Source organism: Kogia breviceps, chromosome 16 (assembly GCF_026419965.1).
Source record: "Kogia breviceps isolate mKogBre1 chromosome 16, mKogBre1 haplotype 1, whole genome shotgun sequence".
Classification (NCBI taxonomy): domain Eukaryota; kingdom Metazoa; phylum Chordata; class Mammalia; order Artiodactyla; family Physeteridae; genus Kogia; species Kogia breviceps.
The window spans coordinates 7,551,010-7,571,762 of NC_081325.1; the positions used below are offsets into that span (position 1 = coordinate 7,551,010).

The window sequence follows — 20,753 nt, forward strand, 5'->3', positions numbered from 1 at the left end:
TATGCATTTGTCAAAACTCAGAACTGTACAGTAAAAAGAGTGGATTGTATTGTATGCACATTAGAACATAAGTTTTAAAAAGGTTTCTTCTGTTTTCTGTATTTTCTTTAATGCCTTGTCTCTTTTTCATCTGAGGCCTTCCTTACGAATCTTGTAATTCTTAGCTGTCCATTCCTACCTGTGAGTGGGATTGGAATCCGGAGCCATGTGTTGTGCTGTGTGTGCCTTTGCTGTTGTGGAGCTGTTGAGAGTGTGCAGGATGAAGAGCTATAGAGCGTTCTCACACACACATGCGCGCGCACACACACACACACTCACGCACACCCACACATACACGCGCGCACACTCTCACACACTCACACACACTCTTTCTCACACACATACACGCATACACACACGCACACCCACACATACACGCGCGCACACTCTCACACACTCACACACACACGCGTATACACACACTCACACACACACACACACACACACACTCGTGCAGGTGGAATTCTAGGCAAAGGAGTAGTAGTAATTCCAGTACAAAGAAGTAGTAAATTATTTTCCTCTTTTCTGAATCAGTTGTCTTTTTCTACTTCAATGCCCCGTGGGTTTCCTCTCCTTTTCTCGTTTCTCCTCCGGCCTCCTAGCTTTTGGTGGGGAGCGGAGAGTTTGCATTACTTTTCCGGTATCACTTTATTCTTTTCACGTTAATCAGAGGACCTGGCACAGGCCTCCCTGCTCCCTTGCCAGGCTCTCAGGCTACAGGCCTTGGTCTTTCCAGGCTGGTGTGACTCTACCTGCCTTCCCGTGGGGTTGAGCAGACCATTTCCCCCACCCCAAACGCTCCCAGGACCCCTGGCCAGGCCTGTCTGCCTGGAGAGAGGTTTTCTCCTGATTTATTCACTGCATCGCGACTCTATTGACACCAGCGTGCTCCCTGGAGATGCCTTTGTCTCCACCCCTTCTGAGCTGTCCTCATATTTAGTTTGGAAGAGGCCCTAAGGGTATAAACCTGGATCCTATTTCTCTGGTCGGGAGGAGGACAGTCAGTATGTAAATGTGCTCCTGCAGCATCGGAGAGCTGCTGGGTTAGAGGAGGAGCAGTCCCCGGACGTGGGTCAGGAGCCTTCCTGGACGCTGTCAGGACCGCCCGTTGGGGGGCCAGTTAGCATCATGGCTCCCTTTCCCATGCCTGAAACTTCTGCACGCATGTCATGCCTATACGAGGATGTGATTGTGAATCACTAAATGAAAGTGACTAATTAGCTTTTCGGCGGTTTTATTGAAAAGATAAGAAGCATGAGACTTAATGGTATTTCTTTTGATTAAAATGGATGTTTGAGCATCTCATGTTATTTAAGAGTGAATTTCTAAACTGTGGTCTTAAATATTTAAAGCATTTCCATTAAAATTCATCCTTACTCAGGTTTGTGCTTTCTGGGAGTGTTTGATTTTTGTTGCTTATGGAAGTTGCCAGTTTTGATCATTGAGATGCAATGCGGGAAGCCCCTGCCCTATCCCGAAAATGCTAGCAAGCCAGCTTTCCACCCTGGGATTGTAGCTTGAGTGCCATTCAAATACTCATCACCATGTTGCTCTTTAAGGAAGCATTCTTGAATTTTGTTGGGAATCTTACGGTGGTTGTTTTTTTTTCTATTTTTCTTCAAGTTTTGGTGAAATGTTGGAGGAATCATACAAGTTCACTAAAGCAATATTACTCATTCAGCTTGATTGTATAGAAGAACCAGTCATTCTCCCCAGCATAGATCATTTATTTTTCTTGCATGTTTCTAGGCCAAATTGGTTCCTAACTAAGGAATATATTTTTTCTTTTTCTATTTATCTTCATTTCTTTATCTCTCCCTTAGAGATAAAGACATTCCAAACATGGTGATCAAAAATGCCTTATTCATTACATAGTATAACTAATGAAAATACAGAGACTCTTAACAAAAGGCCCTGGGCCATGAACGTATATCGCTTTCCATTTAATTGTAGTTTTTTTGCAGTCACCGTGAAGTTTATTTATTTGCTCTCTGGTTGTTAACAAACTTTTTTGCCTGGACTGCATCATGGTATTAAATATTTAGCTTTATCCTTCTAGGTATCTGGCTCATTTGACAGAAGAAAGGTTATATGCTTCTGATGAAAGATAAAGGAAATACACCTTCCAGAAAAGAGCGGTTTGAAAGAGCCCTGTTTGTAGTGACCCAGTGCAGGCTTTTGAGCTGAAGGTGATTCTCACCTTACCCCTGATGGTGTGAGAAAGGCTTCTTTCTTCCTTTCAGATAGCAGACGATCCCTGAGATTTACAGCCTGCAGTTCCGCAGATAAGCGAGGGTCACGTGTCACACCCACCAAGAATGCTGAAGTCCATTGCCAGGGTCTGAGGCACAGGGAAGAGAGTCAAGGTGTGCAGCTCGACCACGCCTCCTGCTTTGAAATAAACGCACTTGGAGAAGCGGGCTCGAGCGGGGCCTGGCAGAGGAGTTTGAGAAGGTGTTGGTCCCGCCTCTCAGCTTGTACCAGGCAACCCCCCGGGCCCAGCCCCCCAAGAAGCAGCCTCCCTCTGCACCTGCTCAAGCAGACTTCAGGATTCTCCCGGAACCGCCTGACCCAGCATCCAAATTGCAGAGCAGATTAGGCCATAGGTCTAGTGGGGAAGAAAGGAGGAAGATGGATTTGTTGGAAATATTCACATAAGCCATTTGTGGTTAGAAACGAAGACGGGAATAAACTCATGAGTATTACACGGTTATATTAACACTTGGGCAGGTAAATGAATAGGAGGAGATGCTCTCTTTTTTTTTTTTTTGCGGTATGAGGGCCTCTCACTGTTGTGGCCTCTCCCGTTGCAGAGCACAGGCTCCGGACGCACAGGCTCAGCGGCCATGGCTCACGGGCTTAGTTGCTCCGCGGCATGTGGGATCTTCCTGGACCGGGGCACGAACCCGTGTCTCCTGCATCGGCAGGCGGATTCTCAACCACTGCACCACCAGGGAAGCCTTTTTTTTTTTTTTGAGATGCTCTCTTAAGAAGCTCTTTAGAGTGGGTCCTCAATTACCTTCAGGTGCCAGGCAGGTGACATAGGCTGTGAAGCAGCCAGGTGTGAGTTCAGAGGCCAGATAGCCACTGGAGGAGGAGGAAGGACACGCCTTGCGAACGAACGTTGGAGCCTCAGTGTTTTAAAAAGTGCTTCTCAGTCCTGCATAACTCTGTAACCAACACCTTGTCTGACTCAGCACTTGGGATGCCAGTTGAACCGCTTGGGTGTGAATACACTTCCTTTCCTGTAAGTCGAGAAGGATCTGCTTTTATCTGGGTTTGAAGCCTGTCTCCCTTTTCAGTCTCCTGTGAATAAGCACCAGCCCATGCTAATGGTATTGGAGGAGTTTGGGTCTCATCTAGTATTTTGTAGATGGAATATTAGTCTTCAATAGATTAGCTTTTCTGACTTGTCTCATGAAGTAATGGCAGGGAATTTATCACCAACTCTTGGTGGTCAAATTCAGCTGTTCCTGCTACCTTTTTGAAACTGCGAGTCTTTTATTAAACTGGATGATGGCATTTTCTTCCTTCGCCAGAACGGATAACTCTTTTGAGTTTTTTTCTGCTAAGGATATAGGGATTGAAAGGAGAAATGAAATCCACAGATAATCCCATGCCTCCTTTTAGCAGTTATTTTGCCCCCTTTTGTCAGAAGTCCTTTGGAGAGCAAGCAGTGTTTGACAGATTGGAGCTTCCAAGTGGCTTCTTTTCCTTAGCCCTTCCCCACTGGGGGAATAAGAGGTAAAGGGATCATGGGGAAGAAAGGGGGACCTGTGACTGTAGCATCACAAACCCAGTACCCAGACCTTGAATGACGCAGCACTTCCGGTGTACATGAGTGTAAGGCGGCCAGCTGGAATCTTTGTAAAACTACACACACACACACACACAAACATGCACTCCCACACACCCCTGCATAAACTGCAAGAAGGGGCGAAGATCTCATTTTCTGCAGCCTCTCAGCTGCAGTTCCTGCCCTCCTCCTTGTCATCATGTGGTCCTGAGTATTTCTCTTTAACAGCATATTCGATTACACCCTGCCTTGCCTTTCTTACCGTTGTTATTAGCTGTATCTACATCATATCCCTTTTCCCTCAGGAGATTACCGTTTCTCGGAGGCTTAGGACCTTTCATGTATGTATTTATCTTCCATTGTTCCTCACCCCGTGTTTTTTATTGGCTGATACTTATAAGTCGGCTCCATCTCAGAGCCCTTTCGAGTCCTCTGTCCACGAGCCCTTGTTTCCCTGGCCTGCCCGATGCACGAGGCTGTCAGGTCTGCGCAGGGCTGTGAGAGGCCTGCCCTCCACCCCGTGCTGTGCCAGGTCGTGGCTGGGCGACTGTGAGTCAGTCCTGAAGCTTCTCTAGGCTGCAGTTTCCTCATAGAAAGTTTGAGGGTTAAACCGATTAATGCATCAGTTCCTTCCCACCCCCGATACTCGGTGATTCTGTGATTAATAACGTGCTCGGTGAGGCGTCACCCAGAGAGCCAAACACATTAGAAGGATTCGGTTAGGCTACCACGTTCATGCATTCCACAAAGATTTGTTGGGGTTTACTGAGTACCTGCGGTGTGTAGTACAGTCTTCTGGTCACGGGGGACCGGTGGTGAGGAGGGCTTATATGATCTTTATCCTCGTGGAGAGTCTGTTTTACCGGGAGAGGAAGACAGTGAACGAATAAACACACAGCATAGCTGGGACACACTGGGAAGGAAACCACGGGGGCTGTGACAGGGGACAGAGGACGAACGTCAGGAGAGCCTGAGGAGGGCACAGCCATGCAGAGAGCCTGGCATCGGGTGCCAAGGAGTGACAATGGCGGTGCATAGCCCGTGGGGAGGCTGAAGGGGATGGTGAGGAAGGAGGCCGTGGGGGAGGGGAGAGGGGACCACAGAGGTCAGAGCAGGAAAGCCATGGAGTGTTTGTGGCGGGGAAAGGACCCCATCTGACTCATGTGTCTCAAGATATTACTCTGGACACCTTGTGAAGGGAGAACGGCTCTTTAGAGAAGCAAGAATGGAGGTCAGGAGATCTGGTGGGAGACTTGTAAGTAGCTTTACTTGTGGGCGATGATGGGGGCAGTGAAAATGGAGGAAAGCGGATGGCTGGATGAACTGTGGACGTCCACGTGATTACACCCTTGCTGACGGATGGAGCTAAAGGAAAGGGCCAAGGGAGCTCTCCAGATCTCCAGCTTTGGTCATGAGGTGGATAATGGCACCAATAATCCAGGTAGGAGAGACCTGGGAGGGCTCTTATCTGGCCCTAGTTCCCTCGAACAGTCCTTCAAATTCGAATACCTCATTTTCTCTTGGCCACATCTGTATTCTGGAAATAGCTTGTCTCTCATGTTTGCCGTTAAAAATAATGGTTAAAAAGCACCTCGCTTTGGAGATACACACACAGCATGAAAGAAGGAACACAAATAGCCAGACACCATATGAAATGGCGTGTAACTTCCGTAGACGTAAAGTAATAACAAAATAAAATAACAAGAGTTTGTTAGCCTATTAACTTTAAAAACTGAGGATTTCAGGGAAGCTTAGCCTGGTGGCTTATGAGCATGGACTGTGCGTTTAAATTCTGGCTCTTCCACTTACTTTCAGAAGTTCTTTAACATCTCTCTGCTCTAGTTTCTTCATATGTAAAAACGAGATAGGAAATTCTGGCCATAGGGTTGTTATATGGATTCAGCGCAGTAAAGCCCTGAAAACAGCACCTGGTAACGGTAAATGCTATTCAAGTGTGGAAAGTAAGTTCCTAGTGTTGAGCGAACTTCATTCCATTAAAAAATGTTTTTGAATCCCTGCCGTGTGCCAGCGACTGTTCTGGACTTGAGAGTAGAGTGGTGAACAGGGATTTCCCTGGCGGTCCAGTGGTTAGGACTCCACGCTTCCAGTGCAGGGGGCGCGGGTTCGATCCCTGGTCAGGGAATTAAGATCCCACATGCCGTGCGGTGCAGCCAAAAGATTTAAACAAACAAACAAAAAAGAATAGAGTGGTTAACAGAGGGTGGGGAGGGGGTCGCCTGCTCTCCTGGAGTTTGTATAAGAGGAGTGGAGGCAGATAATAAACAGGCAGATAAGCCCCAGAACCAGACCATGTGGGGTGGTGAGAAGTGTGTTCTAAAGAGAGCGCCCACATGTCCAGTTTGTACTCGGTGTCTTGGCATTCTGTCTGGTTTAGCATTTTTGAACTCTCAGAAGTGTTCCAGTTTTATACAAAAACTTGTACATGAATGTATTTAGCAGCTTTATTTATAATTGCCCAAACCTGGAAATAACCCAAATGTCCCTCAACGGCGGAAGGCATGAACAAACCGTGGTATGTAGCACAGAATCATATTTAGCCGTAGAAATGAGCGAGCTACCGATAGACCCCCGGTCATGGTGAATCTCTGATGCCCTGTGCTGTGCGAGAAGCCAGGCACAGAGCCTGCACACGGTATAGTGACATTTCAGTGACGTTCTGGAAAAGGCATAATTGTAGGAACAGACATCACATCTTGGTTGCCAGGGGCTGGGGGTCAGGGAAGGGTCGACTTACAAAAGGGGGGTTTTTGGAACTCGTGGAACTGTTCTGTATCTTGATTGTGGTCACGGTGGTCACAAGACTGACTCCTTTTGCCAAAACTTGCAGGACTGTACAGTCAGGAGGGTGAAATGTACAGTATGTAAATTATACTTTAATAAAAAACGGAAAAATTCCGAAGCAAGAAAGAAAACAGTTTCGCTATTTGAATGGCAGATGATCTGGTCATTGTAGTTAGATATGAAGAGTTTGGGGAGAGAGGCGATGGATCAGGAAGCTGGGAAATAGAGGGGTAGAAGGAAGAGTGACACCTTTTTCCTCGAGGACAATATGTATTTATTCAATAAATAATTATGAGGCAGCCATCATGTGCCAGGTCCTGGCATATAGTCTGGGCACAGATTATGCCTGTAAACAAAACAAAAACCCCTCATGGGGCTTAGAGTCGTGTATTAAAATGCAAATGTGCATTCCTGTTTGTATAGTGAGTCTACCTTCAGGAATATATTGTGAGGAGGTGAGGGAGGAGCCGTGAAGATATGCCTTCAGCAGTATTCTGTGAAGACTTATTTTAAAAGGCAAAAGCTGAAAACAACCTAAAGTCTGACAATGGGGGATTGATGGGTAAATTATGGTAAAAGTCATTAAAAATGATAAAGTATTTATTACATGTATTTATGTAGGGAGGTGTCTATGATACAGAGAGTATAAAACTGAAGGTAAAAAACTCATCCCCTGAGTGCTAAAAAAATCTGGGATACTACACTTAAATCTCTGTTTCTTGGGGTGGGAGTAGGGGACTTTGGTGTATTTTTTACTTTTTGTTTTACACAGTGAAGATCCACTTTTTTTTTTTTCAAATAATTGGCCATCTAAGTATTTCCATTTGGGGAAAAATCATTTAAGACAAACACAAAACAAAATAAATATTAAACATAATAGGCAAGGAATGAATACCCTATATTTTCTGAGTGAAACTCTTTTCTAGAAGGAAGGGTTTGTTTTTTAAAGGAGAAAACAAATGCTTTTTTGTTGGCAAATGCGAATGAGGCTGTTTTTGGAGAAACATGCAACATTTTTATTGGAGAGACTTAAAATATCAGTTAGTTTAATATTTTGCTTAAATGTCAGACTAGTCTAACCTTTGAGAAATCAAGTTACCTCTTTTCCTGTCCCTTTATAAAGGGAGAAATAGAGCATTTCGTTTATGTGTATATTCTTCTTCACTCTTTTTACTCAGGGTAAAATAAAAATAAAATAGCCTCTACTAGCTAAAAAAGAAAAAAAAAGATGTTTTTCTGAACACAGTTCTGATTATATATTAAAATAAAATGTGATGTACTACTCATGATATGTACATAGATAAGGAGAGTGAAGCAGGCTCCATAGAGAGGTTATATTTTTACATCATTTGGCACGTTTTCACAGGATTCAGCACCACGGATAGCTACAGAGCCCCAGAACATTTCGTTCTCATCCCCCAACCAGTGATTCAACTTTTAATCATATTTGCAGTGAAACTGAACTTGTAAAGTTCATTCAGTCTGTGGTGCATCAAGTTTTTAAACTACCTATAGCTGTACCTGTTGAGAATAAGCATATAGAACATTATGAAACATACAGAACATTATGAAATAGGACCCAGAACCCAGCGATTCCTAAATAATATGAAATAGGACAAAGAACCCGGCTATTCCTAAATGGTTACCATTGCAGAAAGCATAGAAGAGTGATAAACACAAAACTTTCTAAAGCAGGTGAACAGATTTACTTGTATGTAAATGTTTACAAGTCACTTCACATAAAACTATCCTTTTAAATGTGATGGAACATTATAGACCTCAATGTATGCTCATTAAAAATGTCAACTGAACTTTGAAAGTTGGGATTTTGACTTTTTGCATCATTATTATATTTACCACTACATTTTTGGGTTCATAGCCTATACATTTTTCTGTATCCCAGAGTTCTTCTGAAGGATTATTTATTGCATGGTAGGAATTGTAGCTGGAGCTTCTTTGGCAACTAAGTTTTATTAAGTCAGATGGAATTGCATTTACATGCAAAGGCACACTGCTTGAATATTTATGTGAAAATTCACAACTGATAAAGCATTCCGCAGCAGATCTGGCAGCTCAGGAAGGCTGTATGCAGTGTTTTTTCAATCTTTTAAAACCCATGACTCCTTTTAATAACATAAAAAAATCTCCCAGACTTTCTTTAGTTTTAAAATTTTCTAATTAAATTACATTTTACGACACATATCAGTTAAACACGATGATCAGAATGTATTTTTCCATATAATCACCCCTGGATATTCTGGTACAGCTCTCCTGTGGGGAAGGGGAGAGGGTGCCTAACCAGCTACCCAGTTGGGAAGGGTGGCTTTGTAATCTCCATCTTAAAAGACCAAAAAAAAAAATAGGGCCCGTGCTGTATTGAAAGTGATGTAAACATTCACCCTTTTGAGCATAAGTTGGGAGGAGATTGCTTCAGCCCAAGGGCCTACTATGCATGAAGTGCTGTCCCAGATGTTGCCTGGAAAAGAGAAGTGTTTGCGCTGTCAACCTCCAACCTAGTGAGCTTGTAGTTTAATAAAGGAAATAAGACGCACGTAACTATAATAAAATTAAGGCATGTAACTGTAAAGGAAAGACTCATTATATATAATAAAATGAGATGTATGTAAGTATAATTTTAAAAACATGGTATGGCAGTGCCAGCAGGAAAGATGTAGGGATTCAGGACATGGAGAGATAATATCTAGCTCCTTCTCCACTTTTTGGGGGGGAGGGGGAGGGAGGAGAAATTAGGAAAGGCTTCCTGGAAGAGGTGGCCTTTTGAGCTCAGAAGGTGGAGCTATGGGGTAGGGAGGACAGTTTGACTGGCAGGTGTATTTTAAGTAGAAGAGTAAAGGGGATTTCACCTGGAAACATACATGGGCCCAGTGCTCATCAGACCTGGAGAGTCAAGATGGGAAATTTGGCTTTCACCCGTCATTCAGATGGTGTTGTGGTTATGTTGGCGGACAGCACAGAGGTGGTGGTGGGTCTGCTGAGGTCCTCTTTACCCGAGAATGCCTTTCACGCTATACTGGGCAGAGGAAGCGTGGTAACAGGGAATGGAAGCGAAAGATGGTTGAAGAGGTTGTATCTGAGCATCTAGATCCTTATCAGTCGGCTTAACGATTCATGAACGTATATGCATATTCAATGGAAAAGGTTCCATCTAGATAAGTTGGTCAAACCGTTAGCAGAGATTGTGAGCTGGGGAGAGCTGCAGACATGCTTGATTGTTAACAATGGGCAAAGACAATTTTGTTTGTTGGCAAGGAAGAGGGTGAGATGCTTAAACTACGTGTCAGTAGAGCCTGAAGGCTGAGCCCATGTTGGATGAAAAAGCATTGGTAATTGGCTAGTTACGAGTACTGAGGAAAATAAACAGCGGTCCTTAGGAGAATGCAGGGTAGCATGGAGAACGGGTCATGGGATAATGGCTTCATTTTCTTTTCTTTCTTCATTTTCATCTTCTCTTTTTTCTCTTGGGTGGGAGGTGAAGTGATAACTATCTCAGTAACACGCTCGACAAAGTATGTCCTCGTACGACGTCCTTGTGGACAAGACGGGGTGTGCTCCGTGCCTGCGGGGCCTGGTGGGTGGAGGAGCGCCTGGGGGCGGCCACGGGGTGCTGCTGAGGAGGTGGGGAGTTACTTCCCCCTGCCCCAGTAGGTGCTGTGCTCTGCCCCCTGCCTTGTTCTGCTGACTCTGGCATCAGTGAATGAATAATAACCTGGAAGGTGCACTTAACCTCTTCCAAGATGGTATGAAAACAGAATGGATTGCAAATATTGGGGATGAAAAATTGAGGGTGGGCCCCCAAAAGTTTTAAATCGGATTGAACAAGGGACGTAGACCAGCAAGATGTAGTTCAAGACATGTGTTTTTATAGTCCTGCCGTGGGTGCTAAAAGCCACTGGCAAATTTTTAGGATTGAGTTAGTGTAGTTTAGGAGTAATTCATAAGATGCTTTGGCTTTCTGTGGATGATATGGAATCAGCAGGATTTGTATGAAGCTGTCATGTTCTTAGATGGTGTGGTGAGAGGTATAACTGAGAGAATGGAAGTCTTGTTGTCACATGACCCTGGATGATGCAGCCAGCACTGATTCTTGTGTGCAGCTCTGTGGCGCTTCGGGCTCCCTAGCGTGCGTGCTTAGGTGTTGGGAGTTTTTAAAAGCTGTTCCAGCGGAGGAGAATCCGAGTGCCTTAACTGGGAGAATGGGTTTTCACCCTTGTGGTAGGGGGTGCTACTTGGAAGATTATTAAGCATGAGAGAGGTTATGAGCCTAGAAAATCATTAAACTCCTTTTGGACCGAGGACTTAGTTAATGGATTATATTCCTGGATAAGTTGCCATTTACTGCTTAAGGCCATTTTTGTAACTTTTGACGGCCATGAATGTGAAGCGTATGAAAGCTACATGCCTCACCCCCCGGGAAAATGCACCTTAAGAGGGGCGGGGTCGGCACGCGTGGTTGACATCATTGCATTTTTTGTTTAATCACACACTCCTGTGTTATAAGCCTGGATTTTTATGATCATGTTTATGCTGGGGTGGGAGGGATGTTTATCTCAGTAGAGTACCCTGGAGTGAAATCCAGATCCAGAAAAAACCTCTTGCCCGTGTAGATTCTGTGACCGTCTTCTGGTGAAGCAGTGGTGCTCCAGGGGGGAGGAGTAAAACTGGGCAAGAAGGGAAGGAAACGGGAAACATTACCTCCGGCATATAATTTTGCCTGTTATAATTGAAGGAGGTTTCAAAGTTTGCTTTTCCTGTCTTGTGTGAGCTTCCTGCCTTTTCTGGGTTCTGGTTTTGCTTTTCTATCCTTGTTCTCACGATAGTGACTTTTCCTTTTATTCTTCCCTGTGGTCTGTATAATTTCACCAACAGGCAGCTTTTCTTTTACAGCTTCCACTCTCTGCATGGGTTTTACTTTCCTACCTCTATCCCTGCTGTGTCACATCTTAGCTGTGTGACTTTGGGAATGTTACCCTCTCTGTGTTTTCATTTCCTTACCTGGAGAGAGAGAGAGAGAAAAAAAAAAAACACCAAGGAGATGTGAAGATCTGTTTCTGGAGGCCATTACAAATATTAAAGAGTTTAACTTACATTCAAATTAAAAATTAAATAAAAGTAATTACAATTTACAACTTAAACTTTACAAACATGTATTAGTGCTGAGAATACTACTTGGCCCCTAGAAGGTTCTAGCTTTCCATCCTCTTTCCAATGAGCAATGTTTATTGTTTACTGACAGAGAACATCTGTTATGTAAATTCTTAAATATTAAGGTAAAACCCTTTCTAGCAAGATTTTACACCTGCTTGTCACTCTCCAGCAACCACATCGTGGATCGCAGTGTCTGATGCTCCTGTTTGGTTTGTCACTGCGGAGAAGAATGCATTTATTTCCTTCTGCCAGCCTCGATAGTTTAAACCCAAGAGGGCTCTCGGCTTCATGCTTATAATTCTGCCCCCAGAGAATTAGAGATGCTTACTTTGTCTGGTTGGCTCACATTTATGGAATGTCTTGCTCTCCATGACTTTCCAGGACGCCCATTTCCCGACCCAGATAGCACGGTGTTCTTTTAATCTGCTGTCTTAATGATTTGCCTGCATGCTTTTCGTATTTCTGCCCGGAGGCACAAGGAAAGCACCTTGAAAACTGAATAATGAAAGAAATATGGATGCTTTGAGACTCCCCTCTGTATCAGGGAACGGAGGCTGGGTTCAGAGTGTCAGCACCTTGGTTAGGCTTGAGGCTGGACCTGGGGGTACCACTGGCCTACTGAACACAGGCCTGGAAGAAGGCAGAGAAGGAGAAAAAGAAAGCAGGAGTACAGGGCTGAAGCGGGGGGTGGGAGGATGAGGACCTGAGGGCGACAGGGACAGAACGGAAGTGCGGCATAGCAGGGAGATGAAAGCGCAAACCTGTGCACAGGTGTGTGTATTTGGACAGGATTCTACACACATGGGGAAAGGAACGGAAAGATCTAGATCAGGATGTCACTGTGCCTTGTGGGGGGGGCGGTGGAGGAAGAAGGGGGAAATTAAAAAAAATACTGACCAAAACCCAGCTTATAGGAAATGATGTCTTTTATGGAAAACGTACATGCTTATGTACAGATGCAAACAAATGAAAGGAAAAGAGAGCTCCATCCGCTGAGTTCTTAGGGGTGCCCATGGGAGGCTGTCAAGTGAAAAGTTAAGTTGGGAAGGTGGGGGCTGTGTTGGAGAGGAGCGTGAGGGTAGCTGCAAGTTATTGGTGATTTTCCAGTGCTTTGGTTTTCTTGTTTATTATGTTATTTTGTTTTATAATAGATACATACAAATGTACACACATGTAGATATACACATATATATGGTATATACACACACGTACATGTTTAGTATATGTACAAATATACATGTATGTGTGGGTATATACACACATACACACACATGCTCTTTTGAATGTGTGAAGTCGCATATGAAACGATGATGCAGGGAAGACAGCTGGGTTGCCACATAACCTATTTTGGTAGAAACGTTAACAGTCTCCCGTGTAATGTGCGTGTGCACTCGTGCATGTTTGCACGAAGCAGAGGAAGGCGTGGAAGGCGGCTGTTCACTTTGATTCCCCGCTGGGGGAATTGGGGACGAGGAAGAACCTTGTTACTTTTAAACTCCCCCATCCCCAGGGCCTAATGAGTGCATTCATAGTAGTGGATAAAACAGTGTTAGCCTTGAGTGGTTTACTGATGATCTGTGAGGCTACTTTGGTAGAAATTTAAATACGTTATTAGAGTTTAATCTCCGTCAGGGCAGAAATAATATTGCTCTTCATCATTCATCTTGTCATGGATTCATTCACTCGTGCGAAGAGTACATATTAAGTGCCATATAGATAGATAGATAGATGTATGTGCCAGGTATTTAACAATATTTTCTTTGATGCCTAGCACATTTGGAGTTTTCTTTTGTAAGTAAAAATGTAGAGTTTTTGAAAATTCATCATAGAAGGACCTGATCTAGTGGATCAGGAAGGCTTCCTGGAGGAAGTGGCATTTAAGCTGCAAACTGAAGACTAAACGGGAGTTTGTTGGGTGAGGTCAGGGGAGGATTCCACATTCCATGCAATGGAAGGGTATGTGCAAAGGCCCTGAAGCAGGGAGAAAGGAACATGGTAACGTGAGGAGTGAGGAGTGTAGCTGCAGCCCAGGAAGGAAAAGGATGAGAGGGAATGAGGCTAGAAAGGTATGTATGGGCTGGATCATCCAGGACTCGCAGGCTACTAGAATTTCCTCCAACTTTTTATTTTGAAAAGTGTCAAACCTGTACATAAGTTGCAGGTGTAGTCGAGCGGATCACCTAGATTTTCAAATTGCTAAAATTTTTTTTTGTTTTTTTTTTTTGTGTTTGTGAGCTCTCTCTCTCTCCTTCACACACACACACACACACACACACACACACACACATACACACACATTTTTCTCTTTGCTGACCGTTTGAGAGTAAGTTACAGACAACATGTCGTGTTAAAAAGCATGTCATGTTTAATATCATGTATCTTCCAGGAACACAGATTATCTCTGGTATAATCGTGATACTGTTACACACCCAAGAAAGTTCACATTGATAAAATACCTTTACCCAATGGATTGTCCATATTTAAATCTTGAATTGTCCTAATGTTCTCTGCTAACTTTTTTATAAATCCAGGATCCAGTCAAGGATCGTGCATTGTGTGCAGATATCCATTGGTGTTTTGGGGGACAGGTTTAGCCCAGCTATTTTGTAGAATGCCCATCAGTTTAAATTTGCCTGATTATTTCCTCATGATTAAACTCAGGTTGAACAGTTATAGCAGGGATACTCTCATAGGGGGTGTAAGGCCTGAGAGCTACCTAACGTCGGGAGCACAGGATGGCACTTTCCATAATGATGATGTTAAATTTGACGGTGTCTACCAGCTTTCTCCATTGTACGGATGAAATTTTCCTTTGTAAGAAATAGAATAATCTGGAGGGTAGTGCTTTAAGATTCTGTAAATATCCGGTTCCCCAACAAGTTTGCACTCAGTGATTTTAGCAACCATTGGCATCCCTCATCCAAGATAATTATTACTCTGGTGAATACGAAGTGGTGATTTTTCTAATTGTCTAATTTTTTGTATATTAGTTGGTATTCTGTGAAGAAGAGCCTTCCTTTCTCCTCCGCTCTTCTTAATCAGTATCAGTATGAACTTGGGAATTTTTAAAATACGAATGTAAGATTTAATATGTATTTATAATCCACTTCTAACATTAATCATTTTGATGCTACAGTTCCCCATATTTAGCCAGCAGGAGCCCCTGTCCAAAAGGCTTTTGAGAAATAGTACCTAGATTGAGTGAATGAAGTAATAGTAGGAAAGTGATGAATAAATCTGTGTTTACCACGCTTCTTTTTTCTCCCGAGACTCTATGTCTGTCAATCTAGTGCGCTTTTCTTTCTATTTCTCCCTAGGTCTCATGGGCTGATTGGCTCTCCTTCAGCTGGAACCTAACAGATAAGTCATCCTGCTGTGTATCGAGACAATGCCCAGTTTTAAAACTGCTCTGAAAATGATGAAGGCAGGATCGCCCAGTGATGCTGTCAGGGGGCAACAAGCAGCTTGAGAATTCCCTGCTCACCGGGTAGCAGCTTGAAGGAAGCCCCTTTCCATTAAGGAGGACTGCATGGCAGGCAGCCCCCACTGAAGGCTGGAAAATGAGTGTCCCAGTGGCTCCTAAGAAATCATGTTACACTGAGTCACGGGACAACAGAAATGGAGTGAAAAACAATAACGAGAGCATCCTAGGTCTGGGAGACACCAACGCCAACCCCATCACGTTGGAGGTCAGCTCCTCTCCCGATGAGCCTGTGACATGCGCCCTGACAGATGAGATTGGAAATGCACATTCAAGGGGGCCAGAAAGTAGTACCCGTGTCCAGAAGGAGTTTCACCCCCTTCAGGGCTTTGCGAAGGCATCTCAGGCTGGCCCTGCCAGCGTGAAGGATTTTAAATTTTCTCCGATGGCTCAGAGAGAACGGAATGAACAGCCCATGCTGGACAGAGGCACAGATCCCCTGCAGGCCCCTCGGGGTCTTCAGGGACAAGGTCAGCCAAGCTGGAGGACTGTCACAGGAGAGGCCAGCCCAGAGGTTTCGGCTCAGAGGGAGGTTGACGTTCCCCGGCATGTTCCCAAGGACAAGTTGGCCAAGACCCTTGACAGTGTGGAATCGAGGAGGCATTCTTTGGAGAGAGCCGGCAGCTCTGCCGTAGCAGTGGACATGCTTACCAAGGAGTGGGCTGGGGGCCTGGCCTGGCCGCTTCCACAGCCCGCAGTGCTGGCGTCCCCAGAAGCCCCCCGTCCGGTACCCAGTGGCGGGGAGGGGCCGCAGAAGATGGGGGCAGCCCCTTCTCCGGGGCCGGCTTGCCTTCCGGCTGATGGTGCCTCAGAGGGAAAGAGCTCACGTCCTCCTAAACCATCTACCTCAGTAATCAAGGAGACCACCCCCGCAGAGACCCAGCCGGATGGGGGACAGGTACCCAAAGTTAGCACCCAGAGCACAGAGCCTTTCGCCCCCCCAGAGTGCGCTCTCGGTTCCTCTCCAGCCTCGAAAGACGTCCTGAGGAAGCCAGAAGCACAACCAGGTCGGGGAAAGCCCGAGCCCAAGAGGGAGCTGAAACCTGTCCAGCTCAGGGCCGTGCAGGAGTTGCAGTCCACCCCGGCGGAGGGGCTGGGATGTCCCCCGGAGGATGGCGTGTCATCCCGAGGGAGAAAGGAGCCGGGTACAGAGGCTGCTGCCCACAGCGGTCCCCACCCGCCGGGCATGGGGAGAGGCAGGGGCGAGCAGGAAAAGAGAGGTGAGGAGGGGTCTCTCCAGACCAGCCCCAGGCCGAGCCCCGCTTCCTCGGGAGCTGCTGAGCGTCAGCCCGCGGGCAGAAGTTCACCAAGTGCAGCTGGGAAACCGGGTGAAGCCCCGTCCAGCAGCGTTTCACCCAGGGATGGTCACGTCGCTTTTGTTCGCGGTGATTCGACTGACAGCAGGCCCTGGGGTGCCAGTGAGGAGAGAGGGGTCCTGGGCGGTGGGGACGGGGACGGCGCCACGGTTTGTAATTCAGATCGTTCTGTTGGAGAGAGCGGAACTGGGGTCCCGGAGCCCCCCGACCCTCCAAGCAGCGGCTCAGAAGCCGGGGAAAGCCCAGAGATCGCCACAGCCGTTGCCGAGACTAGGAACCGTCTAGAGACTGCAGCGAAGACTGAGAGCGCCCCCCAAGCAAGAGCAGATTCTCTTCCCGGAGCCCCAGCGCCCCTCCACCCAGAGACAACTGTGAATGTGGCCCGCCAGCCCGTGCAACCCAGCAGCCGTTTTCCGGACTTGGGCGCCTTGAATGTGGACGCGGGGGGGGCCCCGGCCGCCCTGCCTTCTGCCAACAGCTCCAGGTTGTCACACGCTTCCCTGAAAGTGCCTGACAAGAGCCCCTGCCCTGGTGGGATCCCCAAGCCTGGCCTCGCCCGTCCCGAGGACACACCCGCCTCGCAGGAGGTCACGGAGGGCCCCCAGGTTGAAAAGACGGAAGAAAGGGCGGATCCCCGGCCCGTCGCGGTGCCCAAGCCCAAGCACGTGAGGCCCAAGATCATCACCTACATCCGGAGGAGCCCTCAGGCCCTCGGCCAGGTGGACGCGCCTCTGGTTCCCGTGGGGCTGCCCTATGCCCCGCCCCCGTGCAACGTGCCTCTCCCCAAGGAGGAGAAGGCGGCAGGCGGAGACCTGAAGCCGGCCGCCAGCCTCTACGACAAGTTCAAGCCAGACCTGCAGAGGCCCCGGGTGTTCAGCTCCGGACTGGTGGTGTCTGGGATCAAGCCCCCGGGACACCCCTTCAGTCAAATGAGCGAAAAGTTTTTACAGGAGGTAAGAGAAGGTCGCTGTGACACGGTCTGTAAGTTGAACATCCTAAAGTTCGTTGCGTATTTTCGATGAATTGTGAAAGCAGAATCTCCTCTCCCAGCAGATTGCAGATTCTGATGGATGCACTTGTGCAGAAATGGTTGATTTTAGCTAGAGGAGGTCGTAGGCAGATGGACACTTCCTCTGAGAAGAGTTTGATGGTCAGGATGAGAGCTGACGTCTGAAGAGAGTCATTTAAATTCTACCTGACATGATACATAATACAAGTTAGATAAGTATGCGTTTAAATGGGCTTCCTTGTTTAAATAAGTGAGCATAATTCTTCTATAAACTAGGTCAATGGAAGAAACTCCAAAATAAATATATTGTTCTAATTAGTCAGGCCTCATCCTCTGAGGGGGAGTATTTCCCTTATGGGAGAATCTTGTATCCGTCCATGTCAAGAGCCCAGAGAGTAGAAAATAACGTGTTAGGCATGGGCTCTGTTTTAAGTCAAAACAGTAAGTACAACTAGCGTTTCGCTGAGTGACTGCTCTGCGCTGGGCCCACGTAACATCACATTCAGTCGTTGCCAGCCTTCCCTAATCCTTGCAGTGATTCTCTGGGGGCGGGGGGGGATTGTTGTTCTTATCATTGTCCAGATGAGGAAGCAGACTTGGCAGCAAAACAAGGACAGCACCGAGATGCTCACCCAGACCCGCCCAGTTCCCTCACTCCGTGGCCCCTCTCAGTACTGGGGTGCTATGGCACGTTGTGCTCCCAGAGCTCAGAAAGAAGGTTTTCTCTGGACGCAGTCTCGCGGCCGCCAGTGATCAATTAAGAGGAAAGCAGCATCGGATCACTTCTCTCCCTGACACCCTCCACGTCCGCTCAGGCCACTCAGAACACGGGCTGGAGCCTGTAGGATGCTCAGCTGTTAGGATGCACTCGATCCGGCTCCTTTACTTCCTGACCACCTGTCCTTCCTTCACTCTCTCTCTCTCCCTCTGCTGCCTCAGGGCCTTTGCACTTCCCTCTGCTCAGAATATTCTTCTCCCAGATATCTGAATGTCTTTCTCCTTCACGTTCTTTAGGTCTCTGTTCAATGATCACTTCATTGGAGACTTTCATTTGTAACGGTTCGTTAAATAGAGTAATTTTGTACCCTCCCTCCTCTCCAAACAAAAAGATACCCTAGATTTTTCTCTGCAAAACACAATTGGGAAAGAAACTTTATTTGGAGATGTAGGCAGAAATCCTGTTTACTGTTCTATCTCTTTGACCCTTCTTAATTTTTTAATATATGTTTCCTTTCTTTGTTGCTTCCACTCTCTCCATAAAATATACAGTAATGTCTATATTAGATGCACATCCCCCCCAAATATTCTCTATTCTTAATGCTGTAGAAGCCACCCCAAGTCTCCAGGAAGTGGGGTAGTATGAGTGTTTGTGCGGCCTTAGTAGTGCTGAGGGGTTTGGAGAGACCCCGTTGGTGTGGGGACAGCAGTGTCACTGTGCACCAGCCGCTCTGAGGACCATTTCCTGCTGTAATCAGAGCATTCGAGGCCCAGGTCCTTTCCTCAGGCTACGGGATAGAGCAGAGAAGCCCCAGGGGTTGTGCTGGGCTCATTTCTGCGGTAGTCTCTAATCACAAGTGGAGAATGGGCTGGCCTTTGCCCTTTGCTCCTGTAGCTGTGACTTGGTGTAACCCAGAGAGTCCCCCTCCTGTGTTCAGCCCCCAGAAGTGGCTCTGAAGGTCATCGTGGGTCTGGTCATGCCAGGAGGATAAAATATGCTGACTTGTTTAGACTGCTTTCTGCTCTCAGCTATCCTGAGGCCTCTGGGACACTCCCTCCTATTGACTTCTTGGGGGAATCCTTTTAATTACTGGTGTAAGTGGGGGGAAGAGAGGAAGAGTGAGAGGACCCGGTGAGGTTGTGTGCTCACAGCATCCAGGTGTGTGATTAGGGCTCCTCCTCCCTGGTACCACCTCATCACTGCAGGACACTGTGCCTGTCCGAGTTCTCCAGAGAGCCAGATTGTATAGACAGGTATGTATATGTATGTATGTATGTATGTATCTTTCTATCTCTTGAGACTTTAAGGAATTGGTGCATGCAGTTGTGGAGACCGGCAAGTCCAAAATATGCAGGGTGGGCTGGCAGATTGGAGACCTAGGGAAGAGTTGATGCTGCAGTTAAAATTCAAACGCCATCTGCTGGGAGATTTCCCTCTTCTTTAAGGGAGGTCTTTTTCTATTAAGGCCTTCAACTGATTGGACGAGGCCCACCCACGTGATGAAGAGTAATCTGCTTTATTCAAGGGCTACTGAATTCAATGTTGATCTCATCTGAAAAAGAGCACTAGAGAAACATCTAGGATAATCTTTCACCACAGATCTGGGTGGCGTGGCCTAGCCCCTTGACGAAATGAGCCGTCAACAAGCCCCTCTCCTTGCCGTAGCTTCTCGGTGAAGCCTCTGCATTTGCCCCATTGTCTCCCCAGCCTGCCGTCCCCTGAGCACAGGACAGGGTAGATAGGAAGAGGGACAGTCCAGTAAGAACTTAGTTGCTTGTGGTGTGTGCCTTGATGGATTTTAGGAGTTTGTTTGAAATCACAAGGATTCTTTAGTTTCAGAATTATTTCTCTAAAACTACTGCATTAGAGAAAGAGGGAAAAAACCCATCTGGGGTTACTCTCTCTGTGTTTACGACTGTACGGTGATACCTGCTGTGTTCTGTCAATAAAGATGAAAAAAAAGAATGTGAAGCTTTTTGTAGACGCTCTTGTTTTATTAAAAACGCGTAGATTAGGCAGCTAAGGAGTACTTTTCACCTTTTCAAAGAATTTGTTATCTTACCAGAGACAAATTACCCAACAAAATGGCAGGCATTGAGGTTCCTGAAATTGTTAAGGTCGTTTTCAAATGATGGAATGATGGATTTTGACCCCTGAAACCTATACAGTTTGAAAGAACAGACTAACTACTGAGATAAGACATTGCAATCCTAAAACAGATGTAGGTTAGAAATGATAATAATTTCTTCATGGGAGCACCTGCTAAAAGCAATGAGCAATGACACCAAACATTTAGACACTAAAATAAAAAAAATTGAGCAAATATGAGTATAATAGAAAAAACCAAAGATTGACAGTACGAGAGTAAGTAGAAAATGGTAAACATTTTATCAGAGAGCAGATGTAGAATGTTCTTTCACAGTAAT

General features: G+C 46.1%; 1 protein-coding gene across 10 annotated transcripts in view; it reads left to right on the forward strand.

Annotated features, from left to right (window-relative positions):
- The window catches only part of MTUS2 (microtubule associated scaffold protein 2), a 499,652-nt gene that overhangs the window by 154,861 nt on the left and 324,038 nt on the right, over window positions 1-20,753 (forward strand). For all 10 annotated transcript variants that reach the window (XR_010837215.1, XM_059041785.2, XM_067016457.1 and 7 more), the window contains one exon: window positions 15,121-17,553. Coding sequence is in view for 9 of the 10 variants with exons in the window: in XM_059041785.2 (XP_058897768.1) it covers window positions 15,364-17,553 (2,190 nt within the window). In the remaining variant the exon portion in view is untranslated. The remainder of the gene's footprint in view (window positions 1-15,120; window positions 17,554-20,753) is intronic.